The sequence below is a fragment of the Garra rufa genome, chromosome 5, assembly GCF_049309525.1.
Source record: "Garra rufa chromosome 5, GarRuf1.0, whole genome shotgun sequence".
Taxonomy (NCBI): domain Eukaryota; kingdom Metazoa; phylum Chordata; class Actinopteri; order Cypriniformes; family Cyprinidae; genus Garra; species Garra rufa.
In genome coordinates, this window is record NC_133365.1 from 31,599,001 (window position 1) to 31,620,918 (window position 21,918).

The 21,918-nt window shown below is 34.7% G+C and overlaps 1 protein-coding gene across 1 annotated transcript; it reads right to left on the reverse strand.

Moving 5' to 3' along the window:
- Window positions 1-339: 339 nt before the first annotated feature.
- Window positions 340-10,754, reverse strand: LOC141334825 (uncharacterized). Its single transcript, XM_073840051.1, has 8 exons — window positions 10,590-10,754; window positions 10,259-10,375; window positions 10,118-10,174; window positions 9,203-9,304; window positions 2,616-2,672; window positions 1,994-2,161; window positions 464-601; window positions 340-348 (listed from the first exon to the last, which is right to left on the reverse strand). Exons 1-8 carry the CDS (start codon window positions 10,752-10,754, stop codon window positions 340-342), a joined length of 813 nt encoding a protein of 270 aa, XP_073696152.1.
- Between the last annotated feature and the right edge of the window lie 11,164 nt (window positions 10,755-21,918).

A 21,918-nucleotide genomic window follows, 5' to 3' on the forward strand; every position in this document is an offset into this window, starting at 1 on the left:
TAATGTCAACATGTGGTCGACAGCACACCTAAAGGTCTATTTGGTCCTGCAGAGTTTATCTGCAGCCCTGATCAACTCACCTGTCTGTCATTTACAGTAGAAATCTTGAAGACTAGCTTGATTGATAGACTAAGCTTGTTCATGTGTGTTTGATCAGGGTTTGGATGTCAAATTTCCAAAGATTATAAATTAGGTACATGTATTCTCATTCTCTTCTTACAGATACATTAAAAATCTAATTAAAAAAATGCTTGAGTCATCAGAAGCAATACTATGAGAAATTAATTCCCTGCATCCATTGGAGCCCCACACGATCCACAGGATTATCCTCACAGTGACTCAGTAACCCTGGAAAGTAATAAAATATATAGATATAAGAGACTAAAAAGATCCACACACAAAATTTGTTGTTAGAATAAAACTGACAATCTGTTTATAGCAATTACATCGCTAAATCATTTACCCGGTTTAGTGCCACATTGACCATTCTAGGGTCTGTGCTGCCTGTGGCTTTGCAGGCAAATACTGAGACAAAGATGGAGATGATTAACTGAAGGATGCAGAACACCAGCAATACTCCAATGATCCCTAAACCAAACCCCTGTAAACACACATTCAACATATGAAAGCAGTTCCACAAATAACATCCCAGTAATTATATTGAGTTCATTCTGATTATAAAGGTTAAAGGTGTATTGCAAAAATCAGGATGTTCATTCAGCATTTTGTCATCATTTACTCTTATCATTTTATATTTTAAAGGCTGCTTTAAAGAGGTCATGAACTGCTTTTGTCTTTTGTACCCTTATAATGTTATCAAGATTTTTACATCAAAAAACATCATCATTTACAAGTAATAATCTACTTTCTGTCCTGTTTTTAACCCCCTCATTTGAACTTTCTGTTTGAACAGGCGTGGCGGATTGTAAACTCTGAAATAAACACCCACCGCTATGATTGGCTAAGAGTGGTGTATATTTGACAGCGTACATTTCTCATAGATGGACGCTGCTGTGATTTAGGTCAAAAACACATAAATAACTCAAAACATATCAAACTATGTCTAAGAAGAGACAAAGCCAAAGTGACCACGTGACAAAAACTGTTACTCACACTTGTGTTTTGACATTACTGTCGGATCCAATATAGTTTATAGCATCGTTTTTAAGTTTCAACTTTTCAGTCTGAAAATCCTGCGGCGAATTGTAAACGAATGCGAAAATGAAAAGTAAACAAAGGACAGAATTCTTACTGACACGGTCTGAATCTTCATTTAAAAAAATACATATATAAAAAATAATAAAATATAAAAGCTCATTTACTCTTTTCTAATGTTGGGAACAGAAGAAAGGCAACGCAGACTGTTTTTCTACAACTTGGCAAAGCACAGTATCCTGTTGTCTTCTGAGCCATATTTAGCATTTGGTTTCTGCACATGCACCTCTCGTAAACACTACATGCGTGAATTGGTGGGTGGGGCTAAACAGGCAGTGATCTAGAAGCAGGCGTTGATCTTCTTCTGCGGGACGGTGCTTATCCACGCTATTACAACTTAGAGTAGAACATTCCAAAAGCTGTCGTTTTGGCAGACTGGCTTTAATATAGACTAATGACAACATTTGGAGTTCTGAAACTTACAGGATGTTTTTTTTTATACTACAATGACCTCTTATACTGTATACCAAAAGATCAAGAGAATTTTGGTTTCTCAGTTCATGACCCCTTTAATACAATTACAATTTATTGAGAGCTCTTCAAAGCAGACAAAAAGCTTTAATAAACTGTTTATACGACTTGTGCACTATATTTCAAATATTTGCAGATCATCCAGTAGCATTATGTGAGGAACAATCTGAGGTTTGTATTATTGATTATTGTCTAGACTTAAATGATAATATTCTTAATTTTTGGGTGAACTTTTAAGTAAATAAAAGCACAGTTAATAGCTAAAACTATTAATACACATTAAAACAAAATAATGTACATTTAGTACCTGAGAATTTATATAGCTATAGGAGCTATAGGAGCTATAGGAGCTAGGGGAGCTATAGTAGTATCTCGGATAGATCAGTGAGTTGATTACTATGTCTACAGCCATCAGAATAAAGGAGATCCCTGCAGTTACGGCACTGATCACATTCATTCCAAGAGAGGCTTTCACCTACAGGGAGAAAAGCTTTTAAGTGACAGGAATTGTAATGGCACACACTTGTAAAACATCCTAAACTCTGTAAAGTAATAATGAGTCAGATATTTTGATCTGTAAAAGAATGAATATCTCATTGTGCTAAAAAGCTCTTAGAAGAAGCAACAGCTGGACAGTTTGTTACTTATTGGCAAAACTAACAGGTCTCTCTCTTGCAGTAACAGAATAGTTTCAGACCACTGATGTATTATTATTATTATTATTATTATTATTATTTCCAAAATATATGGTTCACTGCTAACAGATGACAAATTTGTGTCTGGACTGTTGCTGCAACTGTTGACAGCTTGTGGCAATTTGAATTGCGTAACAATTACCTGAGTAATGTAAATAATGATTTACAGATCAGTAACAATGTGACATAAGAAGAGTTCTCACCCACAGATTTGAGTACATTATATGTACATACCACACACTGATGAAGATTATTCCGCGCAGCAACAGATAGAGATCCAGCACTGATGAACTAAAAAAGAAACACAGGACATGTTAAAGTTAATTCTGAAAATTACAATTGAAAGGGAAATAAAGCAAAACTAATAAATGAAACTTACAATGAAAGATCCCCAATAGGTGATGCCACTAATGACAGAAATACTAAAAAATCCATAGGCATTTGCGGTGAGTACAATACCAAGTAAGAAGACCATCAATCCAATCATTATCTGTACAGTCTAGAGAGCAGATATAAGTCAGATTTATATTTGGAGACACAAACATAGAAGATATATTGATGTTTAATGCGCTAAAGGGAATCAGAACTGTATCTCTGCATTAGGGAACAAGAGACTACTGTCATTTTAACTGATCTTATTAAATGCTAAGAATATTCTCAAAACTTTATTATATCCTGATATGGGATTTATGTTCACATAACTGTACATTCATTATAATGAATCATTAATTGCATTACCCCCAGTGCCTTTGGTTGGGCTTTGAAAAACCTTTGAAGCCTTGTTTTGGGATATGCTCCTCTGGCCTCCTGTATATCATCATAAATAACGCTGTCTTTCGCCTCCGGTGAATTTATCTGAATGACAACTGTAGATTTGTCTGCTGAGATGACCTCACTGGTTTCCATTCTAAGTTCGTTTTCACCTGTAATTAAGCAGCAAATATAATTTAATAACATCAAATAATAATATGATTCAATGCACTTATTAATACAGAATCTCTGCTTCAAAGCAGCTATACATTTTGTCACTCTACTGTATACTCATATCATAATCTTTTGATAAATGTTGTAATGTATGTAAATGTGTACTGTATTTTGATTAGGGTATTTTGCATGATTGTATTATTAATTGTTCAAAATAATTCATTTTGTTTTTGTTCCCTGATATCCAAACAAATCTCAAAACACTTTTATGGAATTTAATGTGCCAAAGCATTACAAAAAATGTGCATCACTGGTGTAAAAGATCCTTCAGTCAAAGGTGATCAAAGTCAATAAATAATGGTTATTTTTAACTGATGTGTATCAATAGATGTTAAGTGATGGGTGAAATATTTTACCTGAAGTGAAATGAATTGGGTTGATGTGGATGTCTGATCGTTCTTCTGGTGTATCTTTGTGTGTGTGGACTGTGAAGAACCACTAAGGAGGAGCTTGTTTCACATGAGCTCACATTATACTTTATGAAAATTTAAAGAACTACAAGGCACCATAAACTGCCGACATTGATTAAGGTTGAAAATATCTGTAATTTCAAGCACAATCAGACACATCTGTGTTCAAAACACGTACAATAATTTTGTAGTTGGGCACTTTTTGTCAAGTCAAGTTCTGTAAACTATAGAATTTGCAATAATGCAATCATGTTTACCTTTAATGCAACGTGAGTTGTTCTGGAAAAGAATAATAATAAGATAGATCTAATAATTTAATGTAACAATAAAGTCCAGTCTACATCCTAGTTTTACACCAAAAAATTAACAGACAGTTGTGCCTGTGGCTTTGTGGTTGCTTGATATTTCCATTCCATTCTTATAGTTGTACCTTTGCTCTATTCTAGTCTAACTAGACTGAGACCAAAGGCGAGAGGATGAATGACCACAAAGGCTTACCACTGAAGTGTGTTCTTGTCAGGCAAAGTTTCTTGTTCATTAAATTGAAACCTGGTTTTAACTGACAGTAATGTCAACTTTCTGACTCCAAACATTTCAAATATGCTTGGTCCACAATTTGTTAAAAAATGTACTGATCCCAAGACTAAGATTAAACATACAATTCCACTTCAGTTACATAAAAAATGCAGAGTAGTCTGAATCTGAAAAGAAGAGTTGGGGTACTCGGACTCGTAGTCCTGTCTTGAGTACATTTTTTACAGTTATGACTCTTGATTAATTTTTACTCGGACTTGACTCAGACTCAAGCCTTTTGGACTTCAAAATATTTCCAACCGAGTCCAGGCAATTGATGGAAATGTCACTGACTTCATCCATTATCATGAAAGTGACATTCAGTATACACATGTGTTTTTAAGTCTTGTCCATTACTTGAAAGTTTCTGTGCACTCACACACAAAGCTCGCTCACAGACAACGCCTCTCAGTCAGCATGCGAATGCTGAATTAAGTTGTCTTTCGCATGTTATTGCTACACACTTACGCGAAAAGTAATGTGAAAATGCCCATCTTGGAGACTACTTATGTAAATGCAGTCAGTTTTGTCTTAAGTGAACCTGAACAGTTGGGAGAAATATGGATGTGTCAAAAAAGCGACAGCGTCATAAATGTTAATCAAACAACAAAAGAAAAAGTTTTGTGAAACAGAAAGATTCTTCAGATGTTATAGGTTCTTTATAGAACCATTTAGACAAATAAGGTTCTTCAATGGCATCATGTAGTTTATATTTAATGTATACAGTCAAGACTGCAGTGTTTTATATTTACATTACTTCATTAAATGTCTGTCGTAGACTATTTCTGTAATAGCCTTTACTATATAGAACTTAAATATATTTGGAATTTGAGGGTGCACAAAAAAAAAAAATCGAAATTGCCTTTAAAGTTGTCCAAATAAAGTTCTTAGCGATGCATATTACTAATCAAAAATTAAGTTTTGATTTATTTCCGGTAAGAAATTTACAAAATATCTTCATGGAACATGATCTTTACTTAAAATCCTAATATAAAAAACAATAATTGTGACCCATTCAATGTATTTTTGGCTATTGCTACAAATATACCTGTGCTATTAAGACTGGTTTTGTGGTCCAGGGTCACATATATATTTTTTTATCCTTTTGCTTGTAATTCATAATTAGACTTTTTACTTGAATTCAGTAAGCATGAGCAGTTTTACTTACATTAGTATTAGTTTTTGCTGTTGTTTTGAAGTTTTTCGGACATTTTTGGTGCAATAGTTTTTTGGTGTACATTATTTTCGAATAATCGTCGTCAATTATTCCTTACATAATGTAATTTATCAACTATAAATGCATTCAAAAATAAAACAGTTGTGAGTTGGCTGTGAGTTATGGAAAGTACATGTAGGGCTTTTATACACAGTGTGTGCCATTGTAAAGACTAGGTTTATTCCTCAAAGTCTTATTTTCATCCAAGAAAAAATTCAAAATTCAAAATACAAAATTCGGCATACAAAACCTAAAAACAGCCACAATCAGAGACAAGACGCACATTTTCTGTTCTTCAGGTCCCATTCACCAAGCTATATTATGAGGTCAATTTTTCCAATAGTTATAAAATATACACAAATATTCTTGTTCTGTGGCTAGAGCAAGAATGTTACATTTTATTCTGTTCAATTCCTATAACACTATACGAAAAAAAAAAAAAAACTTGTTCTCATTTTTCTCAGTATTCTAAGGAAGCAGATACCACTGTGGTAAAAGAGAGTTTACCATGGAAAGTACTGTGGTTGCCTTTTATTCTAATTGTGCATATGCATCAGTGGATAAAGTGTTGGTTAAACCCCACTTTTATATTTATTTATTTATTTGTATTTATTTATTTTTTTACTGGTCCCAAAATGAATGGTGATTAAAAACTAATGTATTAAATACATTAGAGCAACAATTTTTGTGAAAGAAAAAAATAAAGATTTTATTAAATCACATGTGGTGTATTGTCTTCTTTCTGTGTGAGTGTGTGACTTCAAGTGGCTGTACGTGTTATTATCCATGTGGTGTGTTGTGTGTTTGGGGCATGATGACAGGATCCACTAGTTTGCTTCGATTTCAGTTTATTGTTGAGATCAAGATGCTTCATGTTTGGTCTGTTGTTGTGAACATGTGGTTGTGCAGTCCATCCTCTAAATAATCAGTATCCTAACAGTATCCTTATCTGTGGATTTATTTGAATAACAACTGTAGCTTTGTCAATTGAAATGACCTTGCTTCTTTCGATTCCACTGAATCACAAAAGGCTAAACAATGAATGCAATATAAAACACCCCTGCTAACAGTGCAATCGCAATTATAAAATAGTATAACAGACATGTTAGTTACAAAAGAGACTGAGTTAAAATCATCACTTTTAATTCTGCTAGCAAGAACCACACCCCTGAAACATCATATTTTTATAGTATGTATAAATGATAAAGAGAGAAGCCCACTGCAACCTACATACAGGATTAGTTCACTTCCAGAACAAAAATTTACAGATAATGTACTCAAACCCTTGTCATCCAAGATGCTCAGGTCTTTCTTTCTTCTGTCGTAAAGAAATTATGTTTTTTGAGGAAAACTTTTCAGGATTTCTCTCCATATAATAGATATGTATGGTGCCCCCAAGATTGAACTTGCAAAATGCAGTTTAAACGCAACTTCAAAGGGCTCTAAACAATCCCAGACGAGGAAGAAGTGTCTTATCTAGTAAAACGATTGGTTATTTATTTTAACAAATTGACAATTTCTATACTTTTTAACCTCAAATGCTCGTCTTGTCTCGTCTCAGTGATGCGCATGAGTAGTGTGATCCGGGTCAATACAGTGAGGGTATGTTGAAAAACTCCCATCTCGTTTTTTTTTCCCAAATTCAGAAGTACAGTCAAGCCCAAAATTATTTATACCCCTGGCAAATTCTGACTTAAAGTTACTTTTATTCAACCAGCAAGTTTTTTTGATTAGAAATGACACAGACGTCTCCCAGAAGATAATAAAATGATGTACAAGAGGCATCATTGTGGAAAAAAATATTACTCATCTTTTATTTACATTTGAATAAAAAGTGGCATGTCCAAAATTATTCATACCCTTCTCGATAATCAATGGAAAAGCCTTTATTGGCTATTACAGCAATCAAACGCTTCCTATAATTGCTGACCAGCTTTTTTTGCATGTCTCCACTGGTATTTTTGTCTATTTATCTTTAGCGATGAGATCCAACTCTTTCAGGTTGAAGGGTCTCCTTGCCATCACCCTGATCTTTAGCTCCCTCCACAGATTCTCAATTGGATTTAAGTCAGGACTCTGGCTGGGCCACTGCAAAATGTGATTGTTTTTGTCTGCTAACCATTTCTTCACCACATTTGCTGTGTGTTTTGGGTTGTTGTCGTGTTGAGTTTCTCTGCAGACTGCCTGATGTTGTTGTTAAGAATTTTGATGTATTGCTCCTTTTTCATTTATGACTGTCTACAAACCAACAGCAGAGAGCTTCTGTTTTCCACCTGTTGAGTTGATTAAAACAGCTGTTCCCAATGAATCAAAGTAATTAGGATGCTTTAGAACAGCTTGGACTATTTGGAATGGTATAGAACTTTGGATTTTCCCATAGACTGTGACAGTTTGTAAAGGGTATGAATAATTTTGGACATGCCTGTTTTTGTTCAAATGTAAACAATAGCTGAGAAATGCCTCTTGTACATTGTCTTATTATCTTTTGGGAGAAGCCTGTGTCATTTCCGGTCAACTTGTTGGTTGAATAAAAGTAACTTTAAGTCAGAATTTGCCAGGGGTGTGAATAATTTCAGGCTTGACTGTATATAAATTGTCAATTTGTTTAGAAAATAACCGATCGGTAAGATCCTTTTTCCTCGACTTGGATCGTTTAGAGACCTATAAAGCTGTGGTTAAACATTTTGGAAGTTGGTTGCACCATACAAATCTTGAATGACAAGGGGGTGAGTACATTATCTGTAAATTTTTGTTCTGAAAGTGAACTAATCCTTTAAGTAGAATTATGAGAAACAATGGCAAAAACACAACAAAATTACTAAAACTATAAAATATTATAAAATAATAGAATCTCAATGATACTAAAATAACACCGGCAGACTTTTTGAGCTCCTATTTCATACAATATTATGTGCTTTAAGATTATATTTATATAATTTTATATTTCTTTTACAATCTACTAGCTTTAACTTTGGCTGTAGCTTGTTTAGTGGTGTGACATCATTCTCTAAAAACATTGACTTCAACAGAAATGTCTATCAAAATTAAAATATCTAATGATTACATCACCACCATTAATCATTTACCTAGTTTAATGCTACATTGACTACTGTAGAATAGATCCTGGTGGTGGCTTTGCAGGCAAATGCTGAGATAAAGATGGAGATGATGAACTGAGGAATGGTGAACAACAGCAATATTCCAAGAGTCCGCAAATTATAACTCTGCAAAACATTCAACATGGCCATATATTAAAGTAGTTCCACAAAAAACTGAGCGAGAATCCAAAAATTATATTGAATCAGGTATCATTTTGAGCTGATTTTGGCAGCAACAAACAGGATTAAGCAAAAAGTCAGGAATTTTATTAATAATTTATTAACGCTCACCCCCCCCACCCCCACCCCCCCAAAAAAAAAAAAAAAAAAAAAGCGTGCTTGGAGTAAACTATGCATTTCTTAACATTGCATTACAATTAAGTAACGAGAGGAACTTCACCCAGTGAAACAAAGTAAAAGAACAGTTTTTTTATTATTAGAAATGTGCTTGAGTTAAAGCACCCACCTTTTAATCTACACTTTTCCCCAAAATGTACTGAAGTAAATGTAACAGAATAAATGTAGCTTGTTACTACCCACCTCTGAAGAATACATTATCACTTTTATCTGTATGCCCATCAGTATAATGGCTATCCCTGCAGTTACGGCACTGACCACATTCATCACAAGAGAGGCTTTCACCTACAGCAACAGAATGTACAAGTTTTAGAAAAGTTACTCAAAGAACATATTGAAAGAACTTGTAGAATCTCATAATTAATTTTAATCAAATAAAAAAAATCTAAGAAAACTATAAAAATCATGTCTGTAACATCGCTTTGCCTATTTGCTTACTGGACCCCCAAAGACTGCATAAATGGGACAATGTTCAGCCACCATTACATGTGTTTATACAACAGTTCTTTCTGGTCCTCCTGATTGGCTATTATGAGTGTAATATTTGTGATAACAGAACTCCAATTGTTTTACCGTCTGTATTGCTATGTTTACAGTTTTTCTCAGAGTTTGCTCTGGAGGTTGCCAAATCCACTATAATTTTTAAAATAATTCTGTAGTTTTATGACTTTTTTATTTCTTCAAATATGTGGTTTGTTAATAAAAGATAACGTCTATTTGGGAATTTGCTTTGACGTTTTCGGAGATGTGAGCCTCACCTCAGCCAGTTGCCGCTGACTCTGATGTCTCTAAATGAGATATCATTTGTTTTTGGTAAATTTAATGGTCTCATTAATCTATTATTTGTTCCAGAGGAAATAGTTTTGGCTGAGGGCAAAATTCCATAACGTTATATTTTAATATTATAATCAGAAATCACCCTTAACAGATGAAACGATAATACAACAAAGATATCGCTTTCTCTATTCTTTATAGACTGAGATGATTTGAAGTGCACAGTCATAACAAAAAAAAAAAAAAAAAGAGGAAATGCACCAGAAAAATATCACAAAAGATAAGTTAAAATGTGCTGAAACTGGTTTGATGAACAGTACTTACCAAACACAAACTGAATTTTTTCTGTGCAGCAACAGACAGAGATCCAGCACTAATGTGCTGAGGAAAAAACACAGGACATGTTGAAGTTCCTGCTGGAAATAAAAAATTAATTTATAGGAAAACAAAGCAAAAGTAACTTACAATGAAAGATCCCCAATAGGTGATTCCACTATAGGTTACAATACTGGTATAATTGATGATGATGGTGAGTACAATTCCAATTAATAAGACCATCACTCCAGTTGCTATTTGGACAGTCTAAATGGCAGGTACAGGTTAGATGTTTTATTCATGATGGCATAACATTTATGCACTTATTAAATTTAATGTACTAAATTAAATCAAACACATATCTCTTCACTAGGGCTATTATGACAAGATATTTATTTCATTTTAAATGATCTAGAAGAAATTAAATAGCAGGAAAATTCCCAAAACATATATCATTATAATGCATAATTAAATGCATTACCCCCAGAGCTGTTGGTTGTGCTTTGAAAAATTCTGTAAGAGTATTGTGCTTTCTTCCTCCAACCTCCTGTCCATCAATAAAAATAATGCTGTCTTTTGCCGCCTGTGGATTTTCTTGAATGATAACTGTAGCTTTGTCAGTAGAGATGACCTTGCTGGTTTCCATTCTTGGAGAAGTTTTGTCTGAAAACAATGCCATTCAGATTCATATATGTATGATTGTCTAATGGAATTTTAAGTACAAAGCAAAACTTACAAAAAGCAACACTAAAGTAATTACTGATGTGAAAAAGATGTGTGTATATATTTCTTTTACCTGGAATGATATTTGTTGAGGTCTGGTAGCTCTTTCGATCTTTGTGTGTGTGGACTCTGTGAAGAAGGTGGGGCTACAAAGTTTCTGTTAATGGTCAGCTTCCTTCTTTAAAATACAAAGGGCTTTACATATAGTAAAAAAATATATATATATGTATATAGTAAAAATAACGTATGATCATTGTTGATGCATTCTCTATAAATAATTGAGAATGTGTATCAACATACAGTATATGTCTATGCACAGGACCATACTTGATTTCATTAATTATGTACAAAAATATTTAGAGGCAACTACTTTTACTATCACTAATACTGATTAGTTACTAAATACTTCATGCTTATTGGTGGGTTTTCACTGCAAAACAACACAAAAAAATGCTGCAAATATTAATGTAATCTCTTTGAAAAGCCATAGCAAATTCAGTCATTTTGCGACTGTGACCTCATTTTACCTAATTAGATATTACAAATGTTTACAAAAAAATTACTATAAACTCTGATTATTATTAATAATCAGTATTGAGAGGTGATGCAGATAATTAATGAACTGGACACAAGCACTTAACAATGACGGAGGTGTGTGTGTGTGTGTGTGTGTGTGTGTGTGTGTGTGTGTGTGTGTGTGTGTGTGTGTGTGTGTGTGTGTGTGTGTGTGTGTGTGTACCTGGTATTCATCACGTTGTAGGGACCAAATGTCATTTCTCAGGTCCCCATGAGGAAACAGGCTTATAAATCATGCACAATGAGTTTTTTTGATGAAGTAAAAGTGTGCACAATCTCCTGTGAGGGCTAGGTTTAGGTGTAGGGTAGGTGTAGGGCCATAGAAAGTATGGTTTGTACAGTATAAAAACCATTACGCCTATGGAATGTCCCCATAAAACATGTAAACCCAACATATGTGTGTGTGTGTGTGTGTGTGTGTGTGTGTGTGTGTGTGTGTGTGTGTGTGTGTGTGTGTGTGTGTGTGTGTGTGTGTGTGTGTGTGTGTGTGTGTGTGTGTGTGTGTGTGTGTGAGAGTGACACAATACAGTTCAGTCTTTAAGGTGCTGCCCCCAGATGGCACGTTTTAGGTAACACAAATGTTTTTAACTTGTTTACTGACTTAATTTAAATGACTTCAGTTGTAGTTAAGGTTAGCTCCTGATTAGTTCATGATTAGTTCCTGTTTTCACTAGTGAAGTAAGTATTAATTTAAATAATAGTACATGATTACTCATGTACTTTTTTCCTACAATGTCTTCATCAGTTCCTTTTCTTACGTCTATTGTACAAGTTTAAAAACTTGTAGAATCTAAACATTTAAAGAATCTAAAATACCACTATCAAACAGCAACTGTTATGTTCTTAAAAACATGAATTATTAATTTAGAATCTTCATCATTTACATCATATATGAACAGGAGCATGTTATGCATATTATTTCACAAACATACATATGTTACTGTGACTTTGTAAGGTTATTGTAAAACATTCAAATACCAAATCATGATTCTCAGAATAGGTTTTTGATTTTATTTGCTCATTTGGCTGGTTAGCATGGGCAGTTAGTCCCTGCTGATATAAATATAAATGATCTGGTTATTAACACAGAATATCAGTTTATGTCATATAGTTTATTTCTTAACATTGGACTATACAGTAATAGATTAAAAATACGACATTGTGTTAGTTTTTCTGTATAGATGTTTTGCTATACTTGTGAGCAAATTTTATTAAATGTTTTCACAAATATTAAAACATTATAGGATTGAGGAAAAACATGTTTTGCTTTAAAAATTGTTGCATTTTAGTTGCATTTTATTTCACAGCAGGCCTATGTGCACTTACCCGTAATAATGTACGTACCTAAGAAAGTATAAGGTAATTACATGGGTTAGGGTTATGTTTAGGGGTAAGTTCAGAGCTAGTACCTAACTAGTTATTACCCAGCTTTTGTAATTACTATAACATGTATGTACATGTGGAACAGGTGTCACGGTGAGATAGAGGAGATCTGGGTCCAAGTGTAGGGAAGGTAAGATATATTTAATAAACACAAAATAAACAAAACCAAAAGGCCAACACGGCAAAACAAAACACGATCAAGGCAAGAATATAAATTACGGGATACAATGAACACAAACCACACAGAAGACAATGCAGCCAGAATGAGTAGTGGGAAATGAGAGTTCTTATAGACCAGATAATTGTGAACAGGTGAGAGCTTTGATGAGTGCTAATGACAAGACAGGTGTTACAATCAGGGAAGTGCAGTGCAGGGAAGGGAAAACAGCGACCTCAGGTGGCTGAGGGAAGCCCCACAGCCCAGATCATGACAACAGGACTGTAAAATAAAGTGCTACCATGATGTCAACATGTAGTTGACATACAGTACATATAGGATGATATCAAGCAAATTGGGCCATCTTGTAAAATCGGTCATTTTAGGTTTGAGTGTCTTATCTCTTTAAAAGTTAACAGCCAATGACTGCAAAGAATTTTAAACTATTGCCTTAACAGTACTTGACATTTAGCAAATCATTTTGTTGGTCTGAGGTTGCTAAGGGTAAGGAGGCAATGGCCTATTTTGAGACCGCACCAGAAAAAAACAAGGTGAATGGCCTGACATATCCAATCTTACTTCTCAATAATAAGGTTGATAAATCAATAAAACAAATGCACATTTAGAAATAATGATTCATAACACATGTCTTGATGGTCTCTGTGAGATAAAATGATTTTGCTTTTTTATATATATAAAAAAAGCATTTTTAGTTACTGGCTTAATTTACCTGAATGTGTTAAGATTAAATGAGCCATTAAATTCCGTTAAAATGGGCCACCCTCTGAGTTGAGTTTAAGCAGAAATTCTGGTGGTTCCTCTTATTAAAATGATTTATATTAATAATATATTGTATTCTTGCATTTGTGACATACCTTTTTCACATTTTACCTTCTAAATCTGTTTTATATGTGATGTATGTTTATGTGTGGTCAACTATGTTTGTATGTGTATGTTAGTGAGGCATGTGTATGTGTACTGTGTGTGTATAGTTGTGCACACATGGGCTCACACTCACTGAAAAAAGAAAGGGTAAAAAAATTTGATATAGAAGTGATGGGTGTTTAAGTAAAGTAGCCTAATGTAGCCAATTTATTACACACACACACACACACACACACACACACACACACACACACACACACTATAGTTGTTCAGGTTATTGTTACACTTTTTTTTATTGTTACTTACTTTTCATGAAATGTATGTTTTATTGATGAAATTGGCTTTTAAACTGTTGCCATAACTCACTTATTGCAATTGTTACATTTTTTCATTAAATGTATATTTTATTGATGAAACTGATTGAAATTGATATTCTACTGTAATTTAAATGCAGTGTTACACTTTTACATGATGCAATTCAATATAATGTGTTTCATAAGAAATGACTAATTTTTGCTGATCAGCCAACCCATTTTACCTGAACACTGCTATCTCAAAAAATGTGGGGCAGCTAAAGTTTTAAAACCTGTAGGGCATGAACAATTATATTTCATTACATCAATTCAACACAAAAATAAAAACCATCCTTACTAATCATAAGAACACAGTTAAATGTCATGGGTTTTTTGTTAGTGTCCCAAGCGATTAACCAAAAAGTGTCCCAATTTACCTGATATCACCCTAGTAGTTCTCAACTCAGGCCCCTATGGTCTAAGATACTGCATAGTTTACCCTAATCAACTCAAGTGCTTGTCATTTTTTAGGAATCCCAAAGACTTTGGTCAACTTGTTCATGTGTTTGCTCAGGGTTAAAATTAAATCCAGCAGGTCAGTTTTTCCAGTAGTTATAATATATTCACAAACATTCTTGCTCTGTTACAGAAACATGTTTTCCTGTTCAATTACTGTAACAAAAAAAGTCAGAGGAGTCATCAGAGGTAACAATATAATATATTAATTCCTCACAATCTTTGGACAGTAGGATCTGCTCACTGTGACTCAGTATCCCTGGAAACAGATAAGATATATTAGTACACAAGAGACTAACAAGATCCACACACCATAAAGACTATTTTATAGTTTATAGTCTATACTGTGATAAATATCAAAGAGAAAAGCCTACAGTCACACACTTTAACAATAGTAAAAAGGCTATAGTTTACAATGGGTGCTTCTCAAATGGAAGGCTGCATCCTAGTGAAGACACATCCTTACTAGTCTAGTCCTTCTGAAGCTTCAAAGCAGTCCTGCTCAACATTAAACCCTAGGATGAGACCGTCTAGTAAGTACGTTTGGCCACGACATAAATATTTCTGCCCCAGTGGTCACAACACAAAATGCTATTAAAATGATTCCTTCTGATATAATTTCCTTCAATCAGCCTTCTGATTGAGAACCACCCAATAATTGACTAATAGTTCCTATATCCTTGCATGTTTGTCACACTTTAATGTTTCAGATCATCAAACAAATTTAACTATTAATCAAAGATAACATAATTAAACATAATTAAAAAAATATATATTATGGGGAAAACAAAATCCAAACCCACCTGGTCCTGTGTGAAAAAGTGTTTGCCCCCTAAACTTAACAATTGGTTGGGCCACCCTTAGCAGCAACAACTGCAATCAAGCATTTGTGATTACGTGCATTGAGTCTGTTACAGCGCTGTGCAGGAATTTTTTCCCATTCATCTTGGCAGAATTGTTGTAATTCAGCCACATTGGAGGGTTTTCGAGCATGAACCACCTTTTTAAGGTCATGCCACAGCATCTCAATAGGATTCAGGTCAGGACTTTGATTAGGCCACTCCAAAGCCATTCAGAGGTGGATTTGCTGGTGTGTTTTGGATCATTGTCCTGCTGCAGAACCCAAGTTCGCTTCAGCTTGAGGCCACGAACAGATGGCCGCCATTGTCCTTCAGGATTTTTAGACAACAGAATTCATGGTTCCATTTATCACAGCAAGTCTTCCAGGTCCAGAAGCAGCAAAACAGCCCCAGACCATCACACTACCACCACCAAATTTTACTGTTGGTATGATGTTCTTTTTCTGAAATGCTGTGTTACTTTTACGCCAGATGTAATGGGACACACACCTATCAAAAAGTTCAAGTTCAAGTCTCGTCAGTCCACAGAGTATTTTCCCAAAAGTCTTGGGGATCATCAAGATGTGTTCTGGCAAAACGGCAACGACCCTTTATGTTCTTTTTGCTCAGCAGCGGTTTTCGTCTTGGATCAACAGTGGTAATTACAGAAATTAATTACAAATGTAATTACATATAGGTTTTTAAAAATATATAAATACAATGTAAAAACATGTTTGTACACAATAAGTACACTGTACCAAATTATTAATTTAAATGTAAGTACATAGTTGTTAAGGCCACCTAATGTAAAGTGGGACCAAATCTTGCCACATTCATGTTCATCTTTTAGAAGACAATTGAATGCACTTATAGCATCACTCACTGGAGATTTCACTTTTTACATGCATAAAGCAACATATTAGCATTTTGCAAAAATGCTGGCATTTAAGTTAAACAACTAAAATTAAATTAATTAAAAACTAAAAGCAGATTGCAAAGAGATTACATTAATACAAAGTATTGTGCATTACACATTTTGTACCTCAAAAAACGAACACAACAAGTCTTCAGTACGAACATAGTAGCATCTTTGATACTTGGTGGTCTCTGCACCAAGGCCAAACTCAATGCCTCTTGTCTAGAGTGACATAAAACTGTGATACTTACTGGGTTACTCAAGCAAACATATTGCAGAGGCTTTTGTTAGCTTACACTGTAATAAAAGGTAAGACCTGCACAGTTTAAATTTTTGTCACTCTATGGCTGTATCCGAAATCGCCATCTATACCCTATTCACTATTCCCTACATTAGTCCACTAGTACAGTTCACTTGAAGGAGTGAATGAAAACGAGTGAGTGAATTCGGACACTAAGTGCACCGGACGGACTGCCGCTTTTGCATAGTATTGCTTACTGTTTAATAACCATTTAAAACGGACAGTTCGAGTAGTAAGATTAAAGGATTTATCTTGAACTATGTCAAGGAGTTTATGTATAAACCTTGGTTAAACAATTTAATAATCAATTTACAACAAATTTGTACCTGTGTTGTACGCTGCATTACGCAGTGGACGAGCGTGTTGTAAAATGAACAGATGGATGATTCAGCTGCGGGCGCCATCGTCTGGAGAGACGCGGGAATTCAGTCGGCGCGCAACTCTCACAGTGCATTATGGGTTATCTGTAGCTGTTGAGCGTACATCGGTTGTACACTCGTTTTTGCGGTGCATTGTGGGATTGAATGAGTGCACTCGATAACGTCCACTATGGTTTCGAATACCACTTAAAATGGCTGTCCCCTCAAATAGTGCCCTATTTGAGGGTATAGGGGGCGATTTCGGATACAGCCTATATATACCTATATTATAATAATTTAATAGTCTAAGATTTTTTACATTTATAAAATATTTTTTGACAAGAATGCCTCTGGAGTTCTTCCTCTCATATGAAATATGTGACCCTGGACCACAAAACTAGTCTTAAGTAGCACAGGTATATTCGTAACAGTAGTCAAAAAATACACTGTATGGGTCAAAATGATCAATGTTTCTTTTACTCCAAGTAAACATCAGATATTTTGTAAATTCTCTATACCATAAATATATCAAAACCTATTTTTTGAATAGTATATGCATTGTTAAGAACTTCATTTGGACAACTTTAAAGGCAATGTTCTCAGTATTTAGATTTTTCTGCACCCTCAGATTCCAGATTTTCACATAGTTGTATCTCAGCCAAATATTGTCCTATCCTAACAAACCATACATCAACGGAAAGCCTATAAATTTATATACATATGAATTACAGCTACAAAAAAATTACCCTTATGACTGGTTTTGTGGTCCAGGGTCACATATATAAATTTTATAGGATCAAATTTATATTGTTCACAAATATTTTGCATGATTGTATATTTTATCTGATTTTGAAATTAAATAATTGGTTATATTAATAGTATTTTTGTATCCTAATGCCCAAAGAAATCAGAACCTTTTAATGGAATTTAATGTACCAAAGTATAGCAATAAAACAACAACTTTAACTAAAACAATCACTGATGTGAAAGATCACTTGGTCAAAGATTATTAAAGTCAGTGATGTGTATAAATGTAGGCTTAGAAAATACATTAAATGACATTTAATTATCATTAAAAAGACATTTAAAATCATGCCAAGGTAACCAATGCATAAAATATTTGACCTGAAATGAAGTGTTGATGTCTGATTGCTCTTCTGGTGTATCTTTGTGTGTGTGAACTGTGAAGAACTGCTAAGGAGGAGCTTGTGTCATGAGCTCGCTTTACACTTTTAAGGATTCTGTTGATGCACTTCCTCCCAAAATTTTAAGAGCTTTACATACGGATAAAACTACTGTGGCATTACTATTAACAAATTGATAAAATGCATATCTTAAATGCAATGTGAGTTGGTCTGGAAAAGAATAATAGTAATAAAGTTGATGTAATTATGTAATTATGTAAAATAATAATGAATAATGTAGATGTCTTGTTTTGAATAAGTCAAGACAACTACAGCAGAAAGCCCTAGTTTTAGACCAATCAGGTGCCAGGCAGTTGACCATTGTGGTTGCATGAAATTTCCTTTCCATTCTGCTAGTTGCACCTGTATCTTTGCTGTTGTCTGTGGTTGATCCTAAACCGTGTGATGTCCCATTACAGTGGTGTGAACTTTATCTGACGTGCAGACATGAGCAAACTGCAGTAATGTATTTTCTTGTACACTCCAGATTTTTTTAGGTTGCCACTGCATGTGCATACTGTAATATAACATAATCTGCCACACTAGTTATGGCTGTCACAACACCAGTACCAAAACCTTTTTTTTTTTTTTTTGTAAAACATTGGTCACAAGAGACAGGTGGCCTCTTGAAGATTCTAAGACCATATTCTCTGACCTTCTTGTATATCAAACAGAAATATGATTACTGATTCTGATTCCAGACATTCTAAACACCTAGTCCCTATGAATGTTACAAACGTACTGATCACAAGATGAAATGTAAAATCAACAATTAAATTTAATGTGTATTTCTTTGTTGAGTGACACACCACAAAACACACCAGACACAAAACTGTATTTGTACCAACTAAGTTATCTGATGTACTTTTAATTCTCAATTCTTAGTTCCTGTAACACTTAAACAACAGAAATCAGACGCAACAATATGAGTTATTAGTTCCTTTTTGCTTTGGATAGTAGGATCTCCTCACTGAGACTCAGCATCCCTGGGAATTAACAGACAAGATATGTTAGTACACAGTGAAACAGTTAAAAGAATGCAGTCTGCAATGACTAACTTATAATAATAATAATAATAATAACTTTTATTTATATAGTGCCTTTCCAGAGCTCAAGGACACTTTACAATGAGTGTAACAAAGGAGAGATAGCACGAACAGACATTGAAAGAAACAGTAATCAGGTAGAGAAACATTAGGTTAACAATCATACAAGAAGTCAAATATAACAAACAGGAAATACAAAAGACCTAAGAGACAAATATGCAGAGTACAGGTTGATCAAACAAAGTGGTCAGTTTATCAAATCAGAAGTGTAGCATTCAGAAAACAGGTGAGTTTTGAGTAAAGATTTAAATTCTGAGATATTATTAACAGAACAGAGTGAGCGTGGAAGATAGTTCCAGAGTTTGGGTGCAACAACACTAAATGATCTGCCCCCCATTGAAGAGAGGCGGTACCGAGGTACAGCAAGAGGGCCAGAATCGGAGGAACGTAGTGAGCGAGTAGGCATGTAGGGGACAAGCATATTGCAAAGATAAGAGGGAGCTAGGCCATTTAAGGATTTAAAAGTAAGGAGGAGAATTTTGAATTTAATACGGTATGCAACTGGGAGCCAATGGAGGTCATACAAGATTGGGGTTATATGGGCAGAACGTTTGGTATGAGTGAGTATTCTAGCCGCAGAGTTTTGAATATATTGTAATCTGGAGATGGAGCTGGCAGGCAGACCAATGAAAAGGGCATTACAGAAATCAGTGCGTGATGAGACAAATGCATGGATGATAGTTTCAGCATCTTTCGTACTGATGAAGGGACGCAGTTGGGCAATACGACGTAAATGGAAGAATGAAGATTTAGTGACAGATTTAATGTGAGACTGAAAGGAGAGTCTGGAGTCGAAGATTACACCTAAATTTTTGACATAAATAGATGTTTTGATGTGAGAGCCAGCAATCTCACAGGTGAAACTGGTAGAAATGTTGCTGGTAAGTGCTGGGGGTCCAATGAAAATAACCTCTGTTTTGTCCATATTGAGTTTCAGAGAATTTAAGTCAAGCCAATCTTTAATGTCCTTCACACAAGCAGAGATTTTATCAATTTGGGCGGATGGAGTAGGTGTACAGATAGAATAAAGTTGAATGTCGTCTGCATAGAAGTGATAGTTTAGACCATGACGTTGTAAGATCAGACCAAGAGGGATTAGGTAAATTGTAAATAATAGTGGGCCTAGAACAGATCCCTGGGGAACACCTCGCTTCAGGGGGACAGTGGGCGATCGAAAATCCTTAACAGAGATGTAGAATTGTCTATCTGAGAGATATGAAGAAAACCAAGAGAGAGCAGTACCAGAAATACCCAGATCTGAGAGACGGGAAATAAGTAAATCATGGGAGACAGTATCAAAGGCAGAGCTGAGATCAAGTAGCAGTAATATAGACAAGGAGCCAGAATCACCAGAAAGCAGTAGATCGTTCACTACCTTTACAAGTGCAGTTTCAGTACTATGGAGGGGGCGAAAACCTGATTGAAAAGGGTCAATAAGGTTATTATCAACTAGAAAAGACTGGAGTTGGGCAGCAACAGTACTTTCTAGTAATTTAGATATGAAACGTAAATTAGAAATGGGACGATAATTAGATAAAACTGAGGGGTCAAGGTTGGGTTTCTTGAGCACAGGTGTAACGGCAGCAGTTTTTAGTGGCAGAGGAAATGAAGCGGAGGTAAGAGATGCGTTGATGAAGTGAGAGATAGGTGTAGAGATGACAGAGTGACAAGTTTCAGGAGAGAAGTAGGAGCAGGATCAAGGTGACATGATGAAGAGTTAGATTTCAAGATTAGCTTAGAGACAGAATCTGGGGTCGTCAGGGAAAAACAAGACAGAGACTGACTGGATAGATTTGGTGGATGGCTGAGCTCTGTATCAGTAGGGAAACATTGGTGGTCTTTTCAAGCAAATAATCCAAAAAGGAGCAGCAAAACTCAGTTGAGGCTAGGGCATCCTGAGGAGGGGGGTTCGTAAGTTTATTTATTGTATTAAATAATGCTTTTGGCCTATTGCTTGATTTATTAATTATAGTCCTAGTTTAATGTGCAGTTGTTGTTGTTTTATTATTAGGAGCAAAAATGTTACCTGTTATGTTACAACTACATTTCAACAATACAAGTCTAAAGAATAAACAGTTGCGAAAAACAGTAAAGGGGGTCTTGTTTTAAATATAGAAATTTTCTATTGACGGCTGCCTTCCTCTTAAAATATGATGTGCATTATAGAAGAAAAAAATATACTGATAACTTATGGCTACTAATGACAAAAAAAAATAGTTTCTTTTGGCTAAATAATACAGAATGGCATGTATTATTAAGATATACCGCTATTAATTTTGCACAGACTACTATGAGTAGTAACAACAACAATAATAATAATAATAGTTTCCCAGAAGTCATAACTAGAGCTGAAAAGGAATTAAAATTATTTAATTTATTTCACATAGCCCCTCAAGGATTTGTTGATCGTTGATCTTGAGGTTGTTGGAATGTATGCAAATACAACCAATTAGACTATTGTTGATTAGTTTCAGAGGTTAAAGTTTACAGTTCTTGTCACTTTGCATTCTGTTAACGTTACACTTAATGTAGATTTGGGATAAAACTGACTGCCACCCTGATCATAGCAATT